The sequence below is a fragment of the Musca domestica genome, unplaced genomic scaffold (genome assembly GCF_030504385.1).
Source record: "Musca domestica strain aabys unplaced genomic scaffold, Musca_domestica.polishedcontigs.V.1.1 36, whole genome shotgun sequence".
NCBI lineage: Eukaryota > Metazoa > Arthropoda > Insecta > Diptera > Muscidae > Musca > Musca domestica.
The window spans coordinates 7,305,138-7,326,958 of NW_026712318.1; the positions used below are offsets into that span (position 1 = coordinate 7,305,138).

The 21,821-nt window shown below is 37.1% G+C and overlaps 4 protein-coding genes across 4 annotated transcripts in view; 1 reads left to right on the forward strand and 3 right to left on the reverse strand.

Moving 5' to 3' along the window:
- The window catches only part of LOC101888317 (trafficking protein particle complex subunit 11), a 31,688-nt gene that overhangs the window by 2,679 nt on the left and 7,188 nt on the right, over positions 1 to 21,821 (reverse strand). Inside the window, exons 13-14 of the mRNA XM_059125931.1 lie at positions 1,593 to 2,128; positions 654 to 1,523 (exon numbers count right to left, since the gene is read on the reverse strand). Coding sequence (XP_058981914.1) covers positions 654 to 1,523; positions 1,593 to 2,128 — 1,406 coding nt within the window. The remainder of the gene's footprint in view (positions 1 to 653; positions 1,524 to 1,592; positions 2,129 to 21,821) is intronic.
- LOC131803949 (trypsin alpha-3-like) lies at positions 4,450 to 5,563 on the reverse strand. Its single transcript, XM_059125932.1, has one exon. The coding sequence runs from the start codon at positions 5,229 to 5,231 to the stop codon at positions 4,458 to 4,460; it is 774 nt and encodes a 257-aa protein (XP_058981915.1). The 5' UTR covers positions 5,232 to 5,563; the 3' UTR covers positions 4,450 to 4,457.
- LOC109613330 (trypsin beta-like) lies at positions 7,127 to 7,977 on the reverse strand. Its single transcript, XM_020038025.2, has one exon. The coding sequence runs from the start codon at positions 7,961 to 7,963 to the stop codon at positions 7,160 to 7,162; it is 804 nt and encodes a 267-aa protein (XP_019893584.2). The 5' UTR covers positions 7,964 to 7,977; the 3' UTR covers positions 7,127 to 7,159.
- On the forward strand, positions 14,555 to 15,655 carry LOC101888838 (seminase). Its single transcript, XM_005186969.4, has one exon. It carries the CDS (start codon positions 14,720 to 14,722, stop codon positions 15,521 to 15,523), a length of 804 nt encoding a protein of 267 aa, XP_005187026.2. The 5' UTR covers positions 14,555 to 14,719; the 3' UTR covers positions 15,524 to 15,655.

Consider the following 21,821-nt stretch of genomic DNA (forward strand, 5'->3'; position numbering starts at 1 on the left):
ACTAAGGAGTACTAAATTTGATGTTGTGTGACGGAATATAACTGAAACCCTAAAATTTGATATAGATGTCACTGTTGGAGCCTGAGGTTAAGATATGGCGGTGGTTTTGGGAATGCGTGCTATAATTGTACTAAATTTTCTAATGGAGGAAATCACAGATCTCAAATTCTGAAATTTGATATTAAGGTCACTGTTGGTATCTGAGGTTAAGATATGGAGTTTGTTTTAAAAATGCGGTTAAGATATGGATATGGTTTTGGAAATGCATTCTATAATTGTACTAAATTTTGTAATGGGGGAAACTACATTGCTGAAATTTGGTATTCAGGTCACTGTTGGTATCTTAGGTTGAGATATCGAGTTTGTTTTGAAATGGACAGACAAGGTCTGCCAATAGAGGGGAAAGTTTATGGAAAAGAAATTTGACTTTTACCCAAAAGAAGTGAATTAATTGAGATGAGCTCATCCTCTCTCTCTCTCTCTCTCTCTCTCCTAAAAACTCACTTTCCCTTCCACCAATTTTTAAACGTGTCCATTAGAACTAATATTCATATTAAAGTTTTTTTTTAAATTCGTGGTGAAAAACGTCGACCGAGTGAATACGATTTTAGACAGACTCGAGAGAATTTTCAATTTGATCGAAATTTACATACCTGTTTATGGCCGGAGCATATGAAATTATCCGACAGACTTATGCTTAATGACGCTATCAGATGAATAACTTTCGATGTTGGATTTTTCAATACCACTTTAAAGGTTATGGGCATTTTTACGAACATCTTCTCTTCCATGGAACAGTAGACATTGAGTGGAGGTTCCACAATCGGTAAACCCATAATAACAAATTTCGACTCGTTTTCCTCTTTACTACTGCTGCGTCGCCACTTGACACAATAGAAACCAAAAAGTATTTGTTGCTGCTGTGCCTGCTGCGGTGTACTTGTTAATACTGATCCCTTCAGGAATCCCCTCAGATGCCCAGTCGCATGGATGGCATCAAGGGTTTTGTTGTAAATTAAACGTGAATTTTGGGATTGTTTGTTGGGCGCCTGCGCCGCCTGATTCACCTCATCCACGTTGTTGGTAGCATTTACATTTCCAGCAATTGTCGTCGTTGTTGCTATCATTTTGCCATCGTCCGATATGGTTGAGGAGCTCATATTTGAATTTTGGCTAGTCATCATGAGGGCAGCATTGGCCGAGGCAGTGTTATTGATTATTGTCATATTGTTTGCCAATTTACCCATTAAGCTTTTGGTCAATGCTGCATTGGCAGCAGCGTTTGGAATTGCTGTTGCATCCGTCAGATTCGCGTGTTTCCGGGAACTTCTTAGACGATGAAATATGTTAGACTTATGCAGCTCATTCGTTTTGCTGCGTTCATAATCCCTAATAGATAACCATTCGTCGGTGTTGTCATTGGTACGTAAGACTATAACATCTTCTAGTTTCTCACCGCGCCGATAGGTATTGGTGAACTTTTTCCTTTTAAAACTATACGTTGATTGCACTAGGTTATGATCCTTAATGGGGGGTAGAGATAAACTCGGATTATTTATGGCCTATACAAAATGTAGGGCTTGGGCACTTACACATATGAAATAGGTTTCCAAAATATCCAAATCGACATCACTTTGAACTTCAAGTCCGGCACGAAAGAGAAAATTTTCACCGCGATAGATTTTTGTCAAAGGCATTCGATTTAGGGTATAGAAACGTCCCTGGAATTTGAATTCTGACTCACATTTTATACTCAGCACGGAATCTTGCGTTTTACGCACACTATTCTCATCGATGAATTCCAGCTGGACTGGCGTTAGCAGGGGCATTGGTAATGTTGGAGCGACCGTTGGTAGTGTTTTGTTGCCAGCAGCCGGTGTATTTTCTGGCGAAACATCACTACTGCTCGGCGTTGTGATATCATTGACAATTATGGCCGTTGTCACCTTGGGCTTGAGTACATCTGTGGTGTAGAAGATTTTTTGTTGTAGCGTAACAGTTGTCTCCACGAGACTTAGTATATAAAATGTTACAGTGTTGGAACTTTGCATAGCCAAGTCTCCAATATCCATGTGTATTACGGAGTGGACTTTTTGTTTATTGTTGGAGACATCCGTTGCAAGGAATACTGAAAAAAAATCAATAAAAAATGTTTTAGTAAAAGCTGGAAAAAGAATTCCCAATTAACTATATGTTTGGTTAAAAAACCTTAGTAACATTTGTACATTCTTGCAGATTCTGAGAGAGACCAATAATAGATGTGCAATTTGTATAATTTGTTCAAATTATTACAAAACGTTGCTCGTTAACCCAAAATTCGAGTAAGAGAGAGCGAGAAAAGAGAGAGAGAGCAATTTTGACACTTTAGCCACTGACAGTTTGCAAATTCTTAAGTGCCCCGTTCACGGTCAAAATGCATGACATGCAATTTAGTGGTGTTAGTGAAAATTTGTATGTATGCAAAACCTACGATACATGAAGCAAAATCAGACCTCAATATCAAATTTCAGGATTTCAGTTCAATTTCTCCACCCAATACCAAATTTAGTAGCAATTAGTACGCATATCCAAAATAATCTACATCTCTTCAACCTAGACACCAAAGTTATCCAAAGTTAGTAGCATCTTTAAATTCTCCCATTACCCAAATGTAGTACCATTTAGTGCAATTATTGTGCGCAAATCCAAAACCAGCTGCTTCTCTTAACCACAGTCACAAACAGTAACATCCATATCAAATTGAAGGTTTTCAGCGCTATACCTTCGCCCAATATCAAATTTAGTACTTTTCAAACAATTATAGCACGCATTTGCAAAACCATCATCAAATCTCAGCACCAGATACCAAAAGAGACTTTAATATTAAATTTTGCGATTCGAGCTCTATACATGTACTCAATACCAAATTAAGTAACATTTAGTACTTTTCGTATAATTTTAGTACTTATTTGCAAAACCATCCAAAACCATCAATCCTAGGTACCACAAGTTATCCCAATATAACATTTCACGGTTTTCGTACAAAAATAAGGCACATTTACAAAACCATCTCCATATTTTTACCACGGACACTAACAATAAAATCAGCATCAAACTTTAGGATTTCAGCTCTAGTATTTCACTAAATATCAAATTTTGTACTATTTAATACTTTTCGTAAATTGAAAATGGAAATGTGTACTATTTCCAAGAGACCTTTATATCTCAATTGTAGATACTAACAGAGAACCTAATATTAAATTTGACAAATTTGACCAGAACTAGCCCTTTAGTTCCATTTAGTACTTTTTGTACAACGATAGTACTTATTTCAAACCCCAACTCCTAATCTCGACTTCGGATACTAACAGTTATCTAAATATGAAATTTCATAATTTTATCTCTATCCCTTCACCCAATACCAAACTTAGTACTGTTTAGTATTTTTCGTACAATATTTCAGATAACAGCAGAGACCTCTATATCGAATTTGAGTATTCCAGTTATATCCCTCCACCCAATACGCAATTTAGTACCATTTAGTACTTTTCGTACAATTATAGTACACATTTCCCAAATCACCTCCAAATTTCCGATTTCAAGCCGATACCAAATTTTACCAAATGTAGTACTATTTAGTACTTTTCGTGCACTTGTAGTTCAGATTTCCAAAACCACCCCTTTTTCACAAATCTACCAGCAACTGAGACCCCAATTAAAAATTTCAAAATTCCATATTTATCTGTTCCCCCGAAACAAAACTGTTCTAAATTTAGTACAGTTTACACACCTATTACGCATTTCCATTACCACCTTCATATATCAAACATACTTTTTAACCTAGAACCTTACATAATGCCAAGTGTACATTTTGGTACATTTAGAAGTTTAGTACCATTTTAGAACTTTACGTAACCTTAAAGCTCGAATTTCCAAAAACCCTTTGGAATATCTATCTTGCACTCCTTCGTTGACTCTCATTCCAAATTTCAGAATTTTAAATCAATACGATGCTTTTGATTATTAGTACATTTTTGTATACCTTTAGTACGAATTTCCTTATCCAAATAGCCTTATCACAAGCCTACGCACATAAATCCTCGTGCAAAATTTCAAGATTCTAGCTTCAGCCGTTTCGTCTGGGGGTTGACTTTCGGCCAGTTAGTTATTTCACTACTAATTTATATATAGATACATTTTAAATAGTTTTCAAAAGAAGTCCTTCAAATTTGCACCATTTTGCACAATAAATAGGATGCACAAGGTACGAAAAAGACCCATTAGCGTTGCCATATTTGTAAATTATTTATACTCAATTATTCAAGATTGCAAGAATGATTTCTCGAGAAAAATTCACTCATTCATTAAATTTTTAAAATTACAAAATCAGTACAATTTTGAATAAATTGCTATAAAATAACAAAAATGAAAAACTTTTTTATAAAAATATATATATTTTTTATCATCGATTTATTTTGTCAATAACAATGTTTTGGTATTACAGCATCAAACCAATGCTTAACGTGGGCTATATTAACATAAACTCCTGGTGATTTTCGTCGAGCACATTGTGAGCGACGACCCCATGACACAATGCCCACCAAACGGTTATCGAGCACGGCAGGACCACCAGAATCACCCTGGCAAGCATCCCTCTGGCCCGGTACAAAAGCGCAAAACATTGCATCGGTAATATTGCGAAGACCTTTGTAGAAATTCGCACATCGCCTTCGTGATATAACTCCCAGTTGTGCCGATTTTAGTTGCTCGGAAATATAACCATTTTCTCGTTCCAAACCCCAACCAGACACCCTGACAATGGAGCCATTTGGTGGTGGTCTAAATGCCAAAGGTATTGTTCGAATGTTCCTACCACGCAGCGGTGATTTCAATACCAATATGGCAACATCAAAGTTTATGGTTTTGATATTATATTTCGGATGTTTTATGATTCTCGAAACCATTCGTAGATTACGCCGCTCCCTTAGATACGTAACACCGGCTCTAACAGCCAATTCTTTGGGTTTACTATATTTCACACAATGAGCAGCTGTAACAACACATTTCGATGTGATCAGAGATCCGCCACAATGGAAACTTCCATTACTACGTATATTAACCATATAGGGTATTTCCTCAACAAGGACCCTTCGACCGCCGATAATACGTGGTGTACGTGACGTCGAACGACGACTACTGTGTACATAACTTAAAGATAAACTGACAACTAATAAATATCTGATGATGATCATATTGCAAAGAGATCAAATGAACTGTTCGGAAATCGATTTGAGAGTTCTTTTATAGATCATGTTTTGAGAAAAGTTACAATTTGGCATTAAACTACTAAACTTATTTATGTATGTTTGACCTCCGTTGAGATCATGTGTTACTACAAAGGTTTATTTACAGTTCAACAAACGTAATTGTAAACAACGGTGTGATAATGAAATCATAGCTGAGAGCTTAAAATATAATGACAATAAATTAGAGCATACTTTTAGGGATTAATTTAAAAAAAGCTATAAATACACCGTTTCAATTGGCAAATCATTTAAAGGAATTGAATTGGAAGATAACAAGAAAGGGCCGGGCCGAGGGCGACCTAGTGATGTTATACACCACTACATTTGCATTAAAAAGGAACATTTGCTTTCTACTAAGAAAGTACTGTTTTATATCTTCATTCCTTTTAATTCCTCTTATCATTGAGTTCTAATTTGAACACTAATTAAATGTTATATTAAGAAAATTAATAAACAATAAAATATAATTCAGAGAAAAAATTTGTTATTAGTAACATTTCAAATTTCTCACAGAGAGAGTAATATAAAAGACCAGTAAGGCAAAGTCAAAAGTTGGGCGGGGCCGACTATATGATACCCACACCGCTATGCATATTAAGTAAAGCTCCTGTAGCAAAAAAAATTATTTGAAGTAGATAATACACCTCTCAACATTTGGCTTTAGAGCAGTTATAATTTGGTTTCAGAGGAAACTAATATACGGGAGGCATATCCAATTCTAAAATGATTTTCACTAAACGGAGACATTTTTATCTTTTATACAAAATAACATTGGTATAGAGTGCATGATATAACTTCGAGAAGGATTATATTAAAAAAATATGTGTCTCAGCCGAGTTCCGCCAAATGGAAACGTACGTCCTGAAATTCACTCCATTTGGGCTGATATTAGCCATTATTTGCACAGTAAACCTAAAATCGGATTAAGGATATTATAAGGGAGCTATATCCAAGTCTTAGTCGATCTTGATAAAATTCTGGAAATGAAGCGAGGAACCTCATTTTGTGACCATTCTTGGATGGCGCGTGCTGAGTGCGATGGCGCTGAGACCTGTTGGAATGTCCAAGGTCTGCGGCCAAAATGTTTGCGTGTCCAAGACTTTAATACACCCTCCAGAATATTTTCGCGATAATATTTATATAGCCACTTGTGGTTTTCCAGCAAAATATAAAGAAATCACACTATCACGCTTGGATTCCATCGCGAATAATTTTTTTCTGGAAAATTCTCACCAAAATGTTTTTGTACGCTTGTAAACAATATAATGAGCTGTCACTGGAATAATTTTAACAGCTGTCGGACGAGTGGCTTAGAAATTGCAGCTGTCTGAATAAAGTTGCAGTTTTTTCATCTCTTTTCAGCTCCCATATATACAGGGAGCTACATCTAAATTTGAACCGATTCTCACCAATTTTAATAGGATTCGTCCTTGGGCCAAATAAATATTGTTTGGAAAGTTTCATCTCAATCGGATAATAAAAGCGACCTTCGTTTATTCACAAGAATACACGGAGAGACGGACTGACATGCATAAATCGACTCAGAAAGTGATTCTATGAAGATCCCTAAAAGAACCTATGGGTGTATCTTGCTTCCTTCTCCATGTTACAAACAAATGTACAAATCCATAATAACCTTACCACCATGGGGTGAAGGGTATAAAAATAAATTCTGTAAAAATTGAATGTGCTCAACTTTTGCGGTGAAAATTCTCGAAGGTGGGGTATATGGTAGGGTAGGTCAGTCTAAATCATGGATTATACGAGTAAGTTTCAGTTGTTAACATTTTCGTTAAGATATCATATGAAAACTCTTAGCGAAATAAATTTAACAAATATTTTTGAGGTAAACTTGTTTATTCATTTTATTCACTCTATAGACAATTCGCCATTGCAATACTACGAATGTAGGTATTAACTCTCAGGCTGGCCACATTTGTGTAGACACCTGGAAATTCAGGACGTGCACAACCAAATCCCCATGAAACAATGCCGCACACCTGGCCGTTGTAAACAACCGGACCGCCAGAATCACCGGAACATGAATCCCTTTGACCCGGTATTGTGGCACAAAACATGCTGCTTGTTAGCGTTGCCTGTCCTTCATAGGCTTGGGAGCATTCGGCGCGTGGGACCACACGTACCGTAGCCGAGCGAACTTGATCCGATGGCTGGCGGTTGGTTTCACTTGTATAACCCCAACCCGATATCTGAACAAATGCACCATCATCGGGCTTTTGGGAACACAAAGGTATCGTTGCAATATTTGCCCCCATTAGAGGTTGACTCAACTTCATAATGGCCACATCCATATCCAAGGTGTTGGGTTTATAAAATGCCGATACAAATGTTTGTTGAACTTGTCGTATTTGCGCGTTGCCGGAAAGTTTTGAAGCACCAGCTGCTACAGTTAAACTATTGGCAGTTATGCGATAAACACAATGGGCAGCTGTTAGAACACAATTGGGCGTTATCAGTGAGCCACCACACCGAAATTGTCCATTTTGACGTAAATTTACTAAATACGGTACTCGGTCAATGGTGATCTCTTCACCTCCAACAATACGAGGATCACTGCTGGGCACACTCGGCGATTTCCTGTGCTTGGCAGCATTGCAGCAAATTATGTAGATTGATATTCCGTACAGTAATGTGAACATTCTATTGATGGAAGCCATCGAATAATACTAAAACTAAGTATTGATGTGGAGTTTAGATTTCACCTCAAATTCGATGAAATTATTTACATGGAACGTCGATTATAATAAAAATAATATGGATAATTGGCCGCCAGTCTACCATTCATACAGAAATATATGTAATAGTTCATGTGACTTTAGATATCACAGGCCTACGTCACAAATACGAATTTCAGAGTTTTTTTCACAAAGGAGTCGACTCCAATTACGATGAGTAATAATGTAATCTCTTTTAAGTGCATAGCGACCCAAAAACAATTGTGAGTTTGATACAAGAGTTTTTTTTATCAATATTAAATACGTATGATAAATTTTATCCAAAAAATTGCTCAGTAACATATATTGGGGAAAATTCAGTACAAATATTGCAAAAACTTTTCGAACAACAATCTGTAAAATCTATCAAAGACAGAAACTGTGGCGCAACATGTATTCGTTACATTTTCAAAGCTTAAGAAAATCAAATAAAACTTAAAATTGTATTTAGAAAAATTTATTTAAAACAAGTAAAAAAGCGGTATGTTCGTTCGGGCTTTTTAATTTTCAAAAAATTAAAATCCATTAAAAATTCTGTTAAAATCTTAAAAATACCGAAAGTAGTCGTATATTAGGGTCTATACGACGACGTGGACCTGCATACGTAACTTTTGTCAGAAGCCTGCACAGACAATTTTCTGGCATAGGCTGTAGTATCCATTACGAACTTCAAATACTAAATTTGAAATAGTTCCGGTACATAATGTCGCTAAAATCATCAAAATACCGAATATCGGTATGTCCTGCAGACATAATACATATTTTATGCTGATCAAAAATATATCTACTTTGTGGGTTCTAAAATGTATATTTCGAGATGTTACAAACGGAATGACAAACTTAATATACCCTTCATATTATGGTGAAGGGTATAAAAATATGAATGCGGTTTTTCTGAACAATAAAAATTATTGATTGAATTTTCAGAGCGGTCAACAACAGTCCATTCATAATCAGCTGATGTTACTGGATAATTGTCCTTCTGGTACCTCCCCCAGAAAATGTCGGATTTTTAAAAGAAAATGTTTTTCTACATAGAAAGAGAAAGGACTATCCGATTTTGCCCCAACCTTGTAAATCGAAATATTTGCATCAGTTCTAGGTTCGGCACGAAAATGTATAATATCGGTCCACTCCATCAAGTACCTCCCCCACAACGGGTCAAAATTTTTAATAATTATAACTTTTATAAAATGTATAATATGAACCCGATTGTCTTCAAATTACACACACTCTAATACTTTTTCCAGCATAAGATCTTGTGTAAAGATGGGCTATATCGATCCACACCTTCTGGTACCTCCCCCACAGCGGGTCAAAATTTTGAGGATTAAAACTCGAAATTAACATCCGATTCTTTTAAAATTTTACACACCCCATTATTTCTACTTAAGCAAGATCTTGTGTGAAGATGATAGATGTTGGTCGTTTCCTTCTGGTACCTCCCCCCACAAAGGGCTAATATTTAGAATAATTTTGACTCTTATTAAATGTGAACTAAGAGTCCGATTATCTTCACATTTTGCACATTTCAATATTTCCACTAACCGAAAACTGGTATGAAGAACAGATTGAAAGGACCTCTGCTTCTAGTACCTCCCCCACAACGGGTCAAAATTTGGAATATCAATTAAGCTCATAAAACGCGAAATCAGCATCGGTATATCCCAATACTTCTATCAACAAAAGAGTTGTTATGAAAATGAACAAAATCGGACCACTCCTTTATACTCCAAAATAGGTCAAAATTTTGAATAATTATAAATTTTACAAAACTCGAATTAAGCATCAGATTCTCTTCAAATTTCGCACATTTAAATATCTCGTGCCATACAAGATATTTTATAAATGTTATAGATATCTGTCCACCCCTTCTGGTATATCTCCTACAAAGGATAACAATTTTCAATAATTATAATATTGGCCCATTTATTCGGAACACCTCCTATGAAGGGTCAATAATTTCGTAATGCAATACGGACTGATTATATTTAACTTGTTCTTTTTTATACCCTACACCATAGTATGGAGGGTATATCAAGTTTGTCATTCTGTTTGTAACATTTTAGACCCCATAAAGTATGTGTATTATGTCTGCAGGACTTTTGGTATTGAAAATGGGACATGTAGGTCCACGTCTTCGTATAGCCCCCATATAACGGTACCTCCCGATATGCGATATTTTGATGATTTTAGCGACATTATTTACTGGAATTGTTTTAATTTTGGTATTTGATGTTCGTAATGGATACTACAGCCTATGACAGAAAATTGTCTGTGTAGGTCCACGTCTTCGTATAGCCCCCATATAACTGTACCTCTCTATATACGATATTTTGATGATTTTAGCTACATTATTCACCGTATATTTTAAGTTTTTGAATTTGAATATGGCTTATGATAAACAATGCCTTTGTAGGCCCACGTCGTATAGATCCCAATAAAACGGCTATATTCGGTATTTTTAAAATTAAAAAAGAAATTTTTAAGAATTTAATTTTTTAAAAATTTTCCAAATTCATTCCAAATGGTGGAGGGTATTCAAAGTTCGGCCCGGCCGAACTTACTGTTTTTTAACTTGTTATCGTTATCGTAGTAAAAACTTTTACATTCTTGAAGTTCTGGAAGAGACCATTAAATACCGACTTTTGCAAGAAACTAGGTTTTAGCCAAGGGATAAAGTCTATAATTTTGGATACTTTGGTTGATCTCGTTCGACATTAGATTTGTTTTACTTATTTTAATTTAAAATCCGAAAAATTTTCTAAAGACTACTTTTTTCTATTACAAATTTTTCAATTATAATTTTAATAGAAAAATATTAACTACTAAAGATTTTTGCAATATTTCCCTTGTAAAAGATTTATTGCCGGCACATTTCATTGGCTTGGAATGTTTGGGTTTTCGAATATATATAACAACTGACTAATCTTACAAACTGTTTCGAGTTACACCTTACCTGGTGCGAGCTATGATTAAACTATTAATTCTATTCATTTTGGCACTCATAGTTTTTGCATCATATGACCCGGATGGATATCGGAGGAATTCAAATTCACTCCCGCGCATAATAAACGGCATTCCCATTGCGGAAGCTAATTTCGTTGTGAGTATTCGGGTGTTTGGCACCTACAAATGTGTTGGCAGTTTAGTGAGTCCCCGCCATGTGGTAACTGCTGCTCATTGCGTTGCTGGTCGCTGGCCAATTACCCTAACCGTTATGGGCGGATCAACATTGCTGAGTGAACAAAGAATCAAGAGATATGTTCGAAAGGTATTTATACCCAAGGATTACAACCGGCCCGCATTGAATAAAGATCTGGCAGTACTGGTGCTTACATCTAATATGCGCGGTGAAAATATTTCAACGATTCAACTTTGTAACAGCAAAAGCTTTCCTCAGCTTAACGTTTATGGTTGGGGTAGAACCCGTTATAAGGATTCCTCAAATCGTTTGCGGATGGTCCAGGTCCCATTTATAGAACAGAAGCAGTGTAGGCAGGCATTTAAATATTTTATGCGAATAACGCCATCAATGTTTTGTGCTGGAGATTTGCGGTACAGAGATGCATGTTATGGCGATTCTGGCGGACCAGCAATCTATGACAATCGACTATGCGGTGTGGTATCTTGGGGTCGAGAATGTGCCAGTAACATCTATCCTGGAGTTTATACCAATATCAATGCCGTTAAGAGATTCATTGAAAATGTTGTAGAAAATTATTAAAAACATGTCAAGCTTAGTTTTGTTTTGTGAAATGTTTTTTTTTTCTTCTCTTTTTTGTATCCTACTCAGAAGTTGCTCTCGGAAATTAGATCCGAGGGAGAAAATGTAGGTATCATGAAGGCTCTCAAATTTGTATTTTCTTTTTGAAAATTCAAAAAAGGATTAATTATTAAAAAAAAAAACAATATTTTAAACAAAATTTTTAATCTTCTATATACTCGTATATAGTAGAAAACTGACTAAGAATCAACGCCCAGACGAAACGGCATAAGCTACAATTTTACAATTTTGCACCATGGTCAGTCTTGGCGCGTAGGCATGTGATAGGACTGAGTTTTTGGAAATTTTTACTAAAAGTACACGAAAAGTACTAAAATATACTAAAAATGAAAAAATGAATGCAGGTCGCATTTATTATCCGATTGAGATGAAATTTTCCAAACAATATTTGTTTGGCCCAAGAACGAACCCTATTGAAATTGGTGATAATCGGATCAGATGTAGATATAGCATATATCTTCAACCGATTTCGGGTTAATTGTTCACCAAATGGCCAATATAAGTCCAAATGACCTGAATTTTGGTACATCCCACCGAATACAATCCAGAGGCAATTACATCAAATTTGTTCAGACATAGCTATAGCTCTCATATACGGGGTGAGATACAAAAATCTACAACAAAGTCAAACGCCACAATTTTTACTTTTTTATTTTTTTGAATAGAAGCGAAAAATGTCGGAAATAGCATCAAATTAGATTTGTTGGAATTGGTCACCTTTGGTACGAACTATGGCCTTCAAACGGCCAATGAAACCGTCACATGCTGCCCGAATGTTGCTCTGCGGTATTTTGGACCACTCCCGGTGAATCGCTTGCTTGAGGTGATCGACACTTTGGTATTTTTTAGTGCCAACCTTGCTTTCCAAAATACTTTAGACACAATAGTCCAACGGATTGGTGTCGGGAGATTTTGGTGGCCATTGTGTGCTGGAAATGAAGCGAGGAACCTCATTTTGTAACCATTCTTGGGTGGCCCGTGCTGAGTCCTTTTGGAATGTCCAAGGTCTGCGGAATGTCCAAAATGTTTGCACGCCCAAGGCTTTAATACACCATCCAGAATATTTTCGTGATAATATACGGCATTTATTCTGATACCAGGGTCAATTAATTCGAGCGGAGGGCGACCATCGGCTGTTATGGCGGCCTACACCATCACCACGGCCGGCGCTTGAGTTCTGGTGGCCAACCGAAGGTGCATATTTTCAGTTGACCTCTTTGACAAGTAAACACGATCATTTTGTTTGTTTACAAACTGCTGGAAACGAATGTTTTCTCATTGGAGAAAACCAACTTCGGCAGTTCATCTCTTTCGGCCAAGCGAAGCAACTCTTTTTTCTTTTTGTTGCGGTGTAAGTTCTTGCACTTTTTGGAATCTCAATGGCTTTATGCCGAGCTCATTTTTCAATATTTGCCGAATGGAATATTGCGATATATTCAGCTCACGAGCCATTTTTCAGCCACTGCGACGCGACCAACTTCGACAGTTCACCACTTTCGGCCAAGCTAAGCAACTCTTTTTTCTTTTTGTTGCGGTGTAAGTTCTAGCACTTTTTGGAATTTCAATGGCTTTATCCCGAGCTCATTTTGCAATATTTGCCGAATGGAGTATTGCGATATGTTCAGCTCACGAGCCATTTTTCAGCCACTGCGACGCGACCAACTTCGACAGTTCACCACTTTCGGCCAAGCGAAGCAACTCTTTCTTCTTTTCGTTGCGGTGTAAGTTCTTGCACTTTTTGGAATTTCAATGGCTTTATCCCGAGCTCATTTTTTAATATTTGCCGAATGGAATATTGCGATATGTTCAGCTCACAAGCCATTTTTCGTCCAATGCGACGCGGGTTTCGATCAAGTCGCTTCTTTACTTTTCCAACCATTTCTGCTTATGTTGCTGTTTTCTTCTGTCCACTTCCAACCATCGACTGTTATGGCGGCCGATGGTAGGAGACACATCAAAGATTTATTCACATTTAAACGCTAGAGTGCCCTAAGGATAGCCACTTGTGGTTTTCCAGCCAAATATAAAGAAATCATACTGGAAAATTCTCAACAAATTGCTTTTGTACGCTTGTAAACAATATAATGAACTGTCACTGGAATAATTTTAACAGCTGTCGGACGAGTGGCATAAAAATGACAGCAGTCTGAAGCTGGTTGCAGTTTTTTCATCACACCCTGTATATTCGAATGCTAATATTGTACATTTGTTCATTTAAATTACTTAATTTTTATAAGAAATAAAGGCACTTTAGGTTTGCACCCATGTGCTCAAGAAATAGGGTACTCAAGGCACGAAAAAGACCTATTAGTGTTGCCAAGTTTATAAATTATTTAATCCCACTTTTTTATGATCTCTCAAGATAAATGTTTCCAGTGGAAAAATACTTCCGCGTGGATAGGTTTTTATATTTGACTAAATAGTTTTTGTGTCTGTAAAAGTCCAGTAAACGTCCCCAAAAAGGGTATAGAATAATGAAGATATATGTCTTTCAAAACACCAAATAAAACTTTCTAACTTCTCTTGGCCACATTTTAATTGGAGACTCATATAATAATACTAATTTACCACATATATTTCAAAATGTTTTTTTTTTATTAAAAATCTACGCCACAACGTCATAGGGCTTTGTTTTTTAAAATAAAAAAAAAACAAATTTCGATAAAGATCGGAAATCTTGTCAGCAAAATGCATGCAATGAACGGTTCATTCATTACAAATTCTATAAATTAGGAAATTCTCTGAAATGGAAGTTTATTTGAAATTAATTGATTAAGTTCGAAACATTGCAGTATGTTCCGGATACTGCAGCGGAATCTGGACTACACGGAATTTAACTACAAAAACTAAAAAAAAAAAAAATAAATTATTGCCTACATCAAATGTTCCATCTTCCAACGAAAATATTATAAATGTCCAAGAAGTTACACCTGCCATGGACAATCATAGCTCTATCTGTACTCCTGTTGCCACTACAACAACCAAATGCCCGAGAAAATAACTCAAGTGTTCAAGCTGCCGAAATCAATTCTCGCATAGTTGGAGGTGATGCCACCACCATTGATAAGGCAAAATATTTGGTTTATTTGCGGATAAATGGCAAGTTCATCTGCGGCGGCAGTTTGGTGTCTCCCAAATTTGTCATTACCGCCGCCCATTGTATAGACGGTGTTAATCCCTCCAAAGTCACGGTGGTGGGTGGAGCTACCCGCCTCTCCGAACCGGGTGTAAGGCGCAGCGTTACCAAAATTATAAAACCTCAAAACTATAACAAACCCAAACCCTATCACATGGATGTAGCTGTATTGAAACTGGCATCGGACATGAAGGGTGACAATATTGAAACGATACCATTGTGTGAAGCAAACTGGAAGTTTGGAGATTATATTGATGTCTATGGATGGGGTCAGTTGGCGGAAAATAACAAGGCACAAGTTCAACAAATGCGTAAAGTTCGTGTGCCCCTTGTGTTGCGCAGTAAATGCGTGGAGGCGTATCGTCAACGTGAAACCATAACGGATTCAATGTTTTGTGCTGGCGACTTGGCCAAGGGCAAGGATTCGTGCTATGGGGATTCGGGCGGACCGGCCATATTTCAAAATCAATTGTGCGGAATTGTTTCGTGGGGTTTACGTTGTGCCAGTACTAAGTATCCCGGTGTCTACACGAGCATCAAGTCCGTGCGTAATTTTATCGATAGAGCTATGAAACTTTAAATGTGTCCTCAATTTAGAATTAAGAAAAATTAATTTTAATAAATATTTTAGAAATGGCAAACAATAAAAATCGTAATACAATAAAAATAACAACAATATTTCGAGTTTGGGATCGCCCGAAAAAATACTGACTTACTAACGACATGGTTACCAGTACTACTGACAGGCAATGCATTTTATACACTCCACCATAAAATGGGGGTTCATTCCGTTGCAACAGCTCGAAATAAACATTTTAGACCCCACAAAGTATATATACCCTTGATCAGCATAAAATTCTATGTCGATTTAGCGATGTCCGTTCGTCTACCCATCTGTGGAAATCACTCTAGCTTTCGAACGAAATAAAGTAGCTTGATAAATCTTTAATCAAAGGTATATTATGTCTGCAGGACTTTCGGTACGGAAAATGGGCCATGTAGGTCCACGTTTTTGTATAGCCCCCACATAATGGTACCTCCCTATTTTCGGTATTTTGACGATTTTAGCGCGACATTATTTACCGAAATTTTTTAGAATTTGGTATTTGAAGTTTGTAATGGAAACTACAGCCTATGACAGAACATTGTCTGTGCAGGTCCACGTCTTCGTATAGCCCCCATACAACGGTACCTCCCGATATTCGGTATTTTGATGATTTTAGCAACATTATTCAACGAATTGTTATTTTCATGTTTCGCATTTGAATATTGTAATGGCTTATGACAAAAGTTGTCTATGCAGGTCCACGTCATCGTATAGACCCTAATATAACGGCTACATGCGGTATTTTTCAGAATTTTCAACGGATGTTATTATTTTAAAAATTGCCAAGTTGTTTCCAAATGGTGGAGGGTATTCAAAGTTCGGCCCGGCGGAACTAACAGCTTCTTTACTTGTTTCTTATAGATATCTTGTATGAGCTTGTCATTCTGACGGCAATAGTGGCATTGGCAGTAGTATGGGGCATATGGAGATCATGAGACCACATTCAGTGAATCAGTTGTTTCTTCGTCAATTTGCGCTCATGAGAATTGAGACGGCTGCACCACCCTGAACGTAATTGCGCCAATATTACCCTGGCTTGTCTAGGCAGCTGACGTTCTGCAGCTGCAATGGCGGGTGCTTATTCACCGAGGACTGCATTCAATCTGATGGCTTCTTGATCTAGACGTTCTCTCTTATAGCGCTGGACATCCATTTCTAGATCATGTATGTCCTTCCTGACACGCCTGGGGGGAGGTGTATCCTCCATATCATGGTTGGGATGACTCTCACGGTAACACCCAAGCAGGTACTGCAACGAAAGCAAATGATTATGCTGACGTAATGGAAGGACTTTCGCCTCCTCATGTAGCTTGTCCACTGGTGTCATGGGAGGCACCCTGTCGCAGGGCAGCATTCAAGCAGGACTGGATGTGCTTCCACTGCGTAGAACTAGTATTATCAGGCCACACTAGAGCCGCATAGCTGACCACAGATCGACCTATCTCCTTATAAGAGGTCAAAAAGGTTTCTTTGTCCGCAACACCAATTGGTGGCGTCTAGCGCCTTGGGGACATTGTTCCTACTTGTCGCACATGCTGTCGAATATGACCCCTAGAATCTTGAGGTAGTGAGTGGTCGGTATTAAATTTCCCTCGACCTGCACATTCAGCTGCGTTCTCATCTCCGCAGACTATGTGGTAAAGAGTGTGGTCGTTGATTTCGTGGCGGATATTTTCATATTTCTCGCGTGCAAGCTCCGCGAGATAGGGGTTCAATCTTCCACATATGTCATATGTCGTCTAGTCGATGAGGGTGATATAAATACATTAGTAGCAGAGAACAGAACGGAATTTTAACATTGTAAATTAACTTCGTGAGGAAACCCCTTTAAAATAATTTCAAAATCATCAACAGGCTCCTCAACATATTCGTTGTGCTGACTGACCGAGAATCAACGCCCAGACGAAACAGTTGAAGTTAGAATTTTGCACGAGGGTAAGTCTTGGTGTGTAAGCGTGTGATAAGGCTGGGTACTAAAAGGATGCGAAAAGTACTAAAATATACTTAAAAATGGAATACTTAGTATTGGACAAACGAAATGAACTAGAATTGTGAAATTTGGAATGAGAGGCACTGATGGAGGGCAGAAATAATGTACTAAAGGTTTTTTGGAAACTGCAACTTTAACGTTACGAAAAGTTCTAATATAGTACCATTTAGTATTATGTGAACAGGTATGAGAATCGAAGTTGGAAATGTGTACTAAGTTTGCGAACTGTACTAAATGGTACTAAATTTGGATCATTTTAGTTTAGGGTGAACAGATGAAATTGTCTATTGGGGTTCGCTGTTTATGTGTAGGACATATGGAGGTGGTTTCGGCAATATGTACTTCAATTGTCCGAAAATTGTCGAATTGTACTATATTTAGTATTGGGCGAAGGGATAAAGATATAATTCTGAAATTTGATATTTAGATTACTGGTGGTATTTGTGTTTGAGATTTGGCGGTGGTTTGGAAATGAGTTCTATGTTTGTACGAAAAGTACTAAATGGTACTAAATTTGATATTGAGTGAATGAATAAGGCTGGAATCCTCAAATTTGATATTGAGCTCTCTGGTGATATCGGGAATTGATATATGGAGGTGGTTCTGGAAATGTGCACTATATGTATGAAATGGTAATATGTGGTACAAAATCGTGTACTGTGTGCAAGGGTAGACTGAATCCCGAAATTTGATATGAGATCTCGGTTGATATCTAAGGTTTAGATATGGAGGTCTAGACATATGGCTAGAGAGGGTATATGTCATTTGATACAGCTAATACGTGCCTCATAACGGTTTTAGACCCTATGTCTCTTTGGACCAAATCCGTTTCAGGACATTTGGAGTCGATCTAGCGATGTCTGTCTGTCTGGCTGGCTTGTGCGCACGATAACTCTCGAAGGAAGTATCCGATTTGTGTGAAACTTGCATTATTATCAAAAGATCAACATTTTGAATAATTATAACTCTTATAAAATGTGATATAGGACTCCGATTTTCTTCAAATTACATACATCACAATATTTTGATTAACCCAAGGGCTGGTGTGAAGATGGAAGAGATCAGTCCACAAATGGTCAACATTTTTAATATCCATGAAGCTCATAAAACGTCAAATTAACATCCGATTCCATTCATACGTGGCACATCTCAGTATTTCTATCAACATAAGATCTCTTATAAAGTGGATAGAGAACGGACCATTCGTTCTGGTACATCTCCCACAAAGGGTCAAAGTTTTGAATAAGCGCAATTATTACTAAAATCTAAAAAAATCATCTGATTCTCTTCAAGTTTTACACATCCAAATACTTCTACTAACACAAGGTCTGCTGTAAAGACCCTCACAAAGGGTCAACATTTTGAATAACCATGAATCTCATAATACGCGAAATTAACATCCGATTCCATTGAGACTTGGTACATCTCAATATTTTTATCAACACAAGATCTGATATAGAGATGATAGATTTTGAAAAACAAAACGTTCAAAGAAAGCGAAATAACCATCCAATTTCACACATACAAACATTTTGCTAACACAAAATTTAGGGCAGAAAATTTCGAATTACAGCCTTTTCTTTGGAAGTTGATACCGAAACCTCCTATAACTAAATCTGGACAAATATTTCTCATTTTCAATGTCAATCTTCCATTTATGATTCAAGGGAACCTCGCAGTGATGGGAAAATTAAGAATATTTCACTCACTATTAGAAGCGATGAAATTTTTAAAAATAATTTAGGCACGAGTTAATTGGCAAAGAACTAAAGCATTGTTTTCATTTCATGTGTCAGCGACTTATTTGCTTGGAAGTAAACAATTAAACCCTGGATAAATCACAAAATATTTGTTCTTGATAATATTGTATTTGTAAGACCTTGTTCTTTATTTCCAAAGTTCAAGGTTTAAAAAATATGTTACACAGATGTAAATTTCATTGATTTTAAACAATGCTCAATGTAACACATTAAAATGGGAAACATTTGAAGTTTATATTAGAATTATAATAGTTAATACGGCACACGTGTTCATTCGCCTCCGATTGGGTTACTGTGTCAGAAAATGCGTCCACAAGGTTAAAACAGCATATGTACGATGTAAAACATTTGTTCCTGAACACTTGAACAAACATCAAATCTCAAAAATGTAAATTCCGAACATTAAAATCAACTTATAAATAAGTTTTCCTGAATGAACACCCATTATTCGTTGAAATGAAGCAACTAACGGGGATATTCATTTTTCTGGCCTTACTTGTTTACAGGGAGGCACAGGGCAATGCTGTCGATAAGCTGCGCATTGTTGGTGGAAAGACAACCACCATTAGCAAGACAAAATATATTGTATCGCTGCGTTACAACAATGGTCAGTTCTTTTGTGGAGGCTCTCTGGTGGCCAGACGTTATGTGGTAACTGCAGCTCATTGCATGGAAGGACTAAGGGCCTCTGACTTTAAAGTTCACGGCGGAGCGACGTATCTAACTCAGGTCGGAGTCAAGAGAGCTGTAGAGCAGATAACCGTGCCGAAAATATTCAATATGAAAAACTTTACAATGGATGTGGCTGTTTTGAAATTACGCCGACCAATGGTTGGTCGTAATATTGCCACAATTCGTTTGTGCTCTCATCAGCTTCGAACCAATGATTGGGTTAACGTTTCCGGTTGGGGTTTAACAAAAGAAACCAATAAGATACCATCGAGACAATTGCGTACGGTTAATGTGCGTATGATAGCGAAACCGACGTGTAGACGAAATTATCGCCGAATGTTGCAGCTTTCGCCGACCATGATGTGTGCCTCAATACCGGGCCAAAGGGATTCTTGTTCAGGCGATTCCGGTGGACCCTTGTTGCATAGGGGAGAACTTTGTGGTATTGTTTCATTTGGTATTGGTTGTGCACGCAGGAGTTATCCCGGAGTTTATACGTCAATTAACCATGTTAAGAGATTTATACAAAATGCCATAAACTCGTGAAAAATCTGTATTTTTGTTTTATTTTCTAGAAATAGGAGGTGGAATTGATTGAAACTCAAAATTGTGCCTCTTCTGTTAGAAGACCGTTTTACAAAGTCCTAAACTATAAAGAAATCGCATAGTTATTGATCGTTTCCACGTTATGGCTCGTTGTGGAAATTTAATTATTACCTCATGACATGGATTTGGCATTTTAATCTCCAATATCCTTGTCGAATTTAAACAAGGAGAATTTGAGATTCCGTTTGATGCATATGAATATTGCATTTTTTCCATAAAATTTGCTAAAATTATCAAAGTTTCTGTAAAAAGTATCAATCTTTCATTGTCGAGGGAAAAATATTCCAAGAGATCTTAGTTCTCTCTTTTGCTGATGCTTCAGCTTCATAAAGTATGGGTTTATATTTATATGAATTACTGCTTTTTTTATACCCTCAACCATATGGCTAGAGCGGGTATATATCATTTGATACGGCCAAAACGTGTCGGTTTTAGACCACAGGTCTCTTATCCCATCTGGTCCAAACTTGGTATATTGTAATATTATTGTAAAACTTAAATCGAGTTCTGAGATGAGTATATCGGTCCACTCCCCCACAATAGGTCGAAATTTTCAAATGAATATTTTAGTGCACAGAAAGAGAAAGGAAAATCCGATTTTCCTCCAACTTTGCAAATCGTAATATTTGCATCAGTGCTAGGCCAGGTGCAAAAATGGACAAAATCGGTATACTCCATCAAGTACCACCCACGCTAAGGGTCAAATTTTTGAATAATTAAAAGCCTAATAAAATGTGATGTAATGGTCCAATTGTATTCAAATTACAAACAACATTCAACATTTTTAATATGCATGAAGCTCATAAAATGCGAAATTAATATTCGATACCATTTAGACTTGGGACGTCTCAATATTTCCATTAACACAAGATCTGTTATAAAGATAGTAGAGATCGGACAATTTCTTGTTGTATCTCTTCCACATAGATTTGTTCGAATTGGTCACCTTTAGCACGAATTATGGCCTTCAAACAGCCAGTGAAACCGTCATACGCTGCCCGAATCTTGCTCTGCGGTATTTTGGCTCATTCCCGGCGAAGCGCTTGCTTGAGGTGATCGACACTTTGGATTTTTTTAGTGCCAACCTTGCTTTCCAAAATACTCCAGACACAATAGTCCAACGTGCTGAGTCCTGTTGAAATGTCCAAGGTCAGCGGCCAAAATGTTTGCGTGCCCAAAGCTATAATACACTCTCCAAAAAATTTCGCGATAATATTCGGCACGGTCGATTAATACGAGAGGA

Excerpts from the sequence above, each read along its gene's own strand:
- LOC131803949 (XM_059125932.1), bottom strand. The coding sequence starts at position 5,231 with ATGATCATCATCAGATATTTATTAGTTGTCAGTTTATCTTTAAGTTAT.
- LOC109613330 (XM_020038025.2), bottom strand. The coding sequence starts at position 7,963 with ATGGCTTCCATCAATAGAATGTTCACATTACTGTACGGAATATCAATC.
- LOC101888838 (XM_005186969.4), top strand. The coding sequence starts at position 14,720 with ATGTCCAAGAAGTTACACCTGCCATGGACAATCATAGCTCTATCTGTA.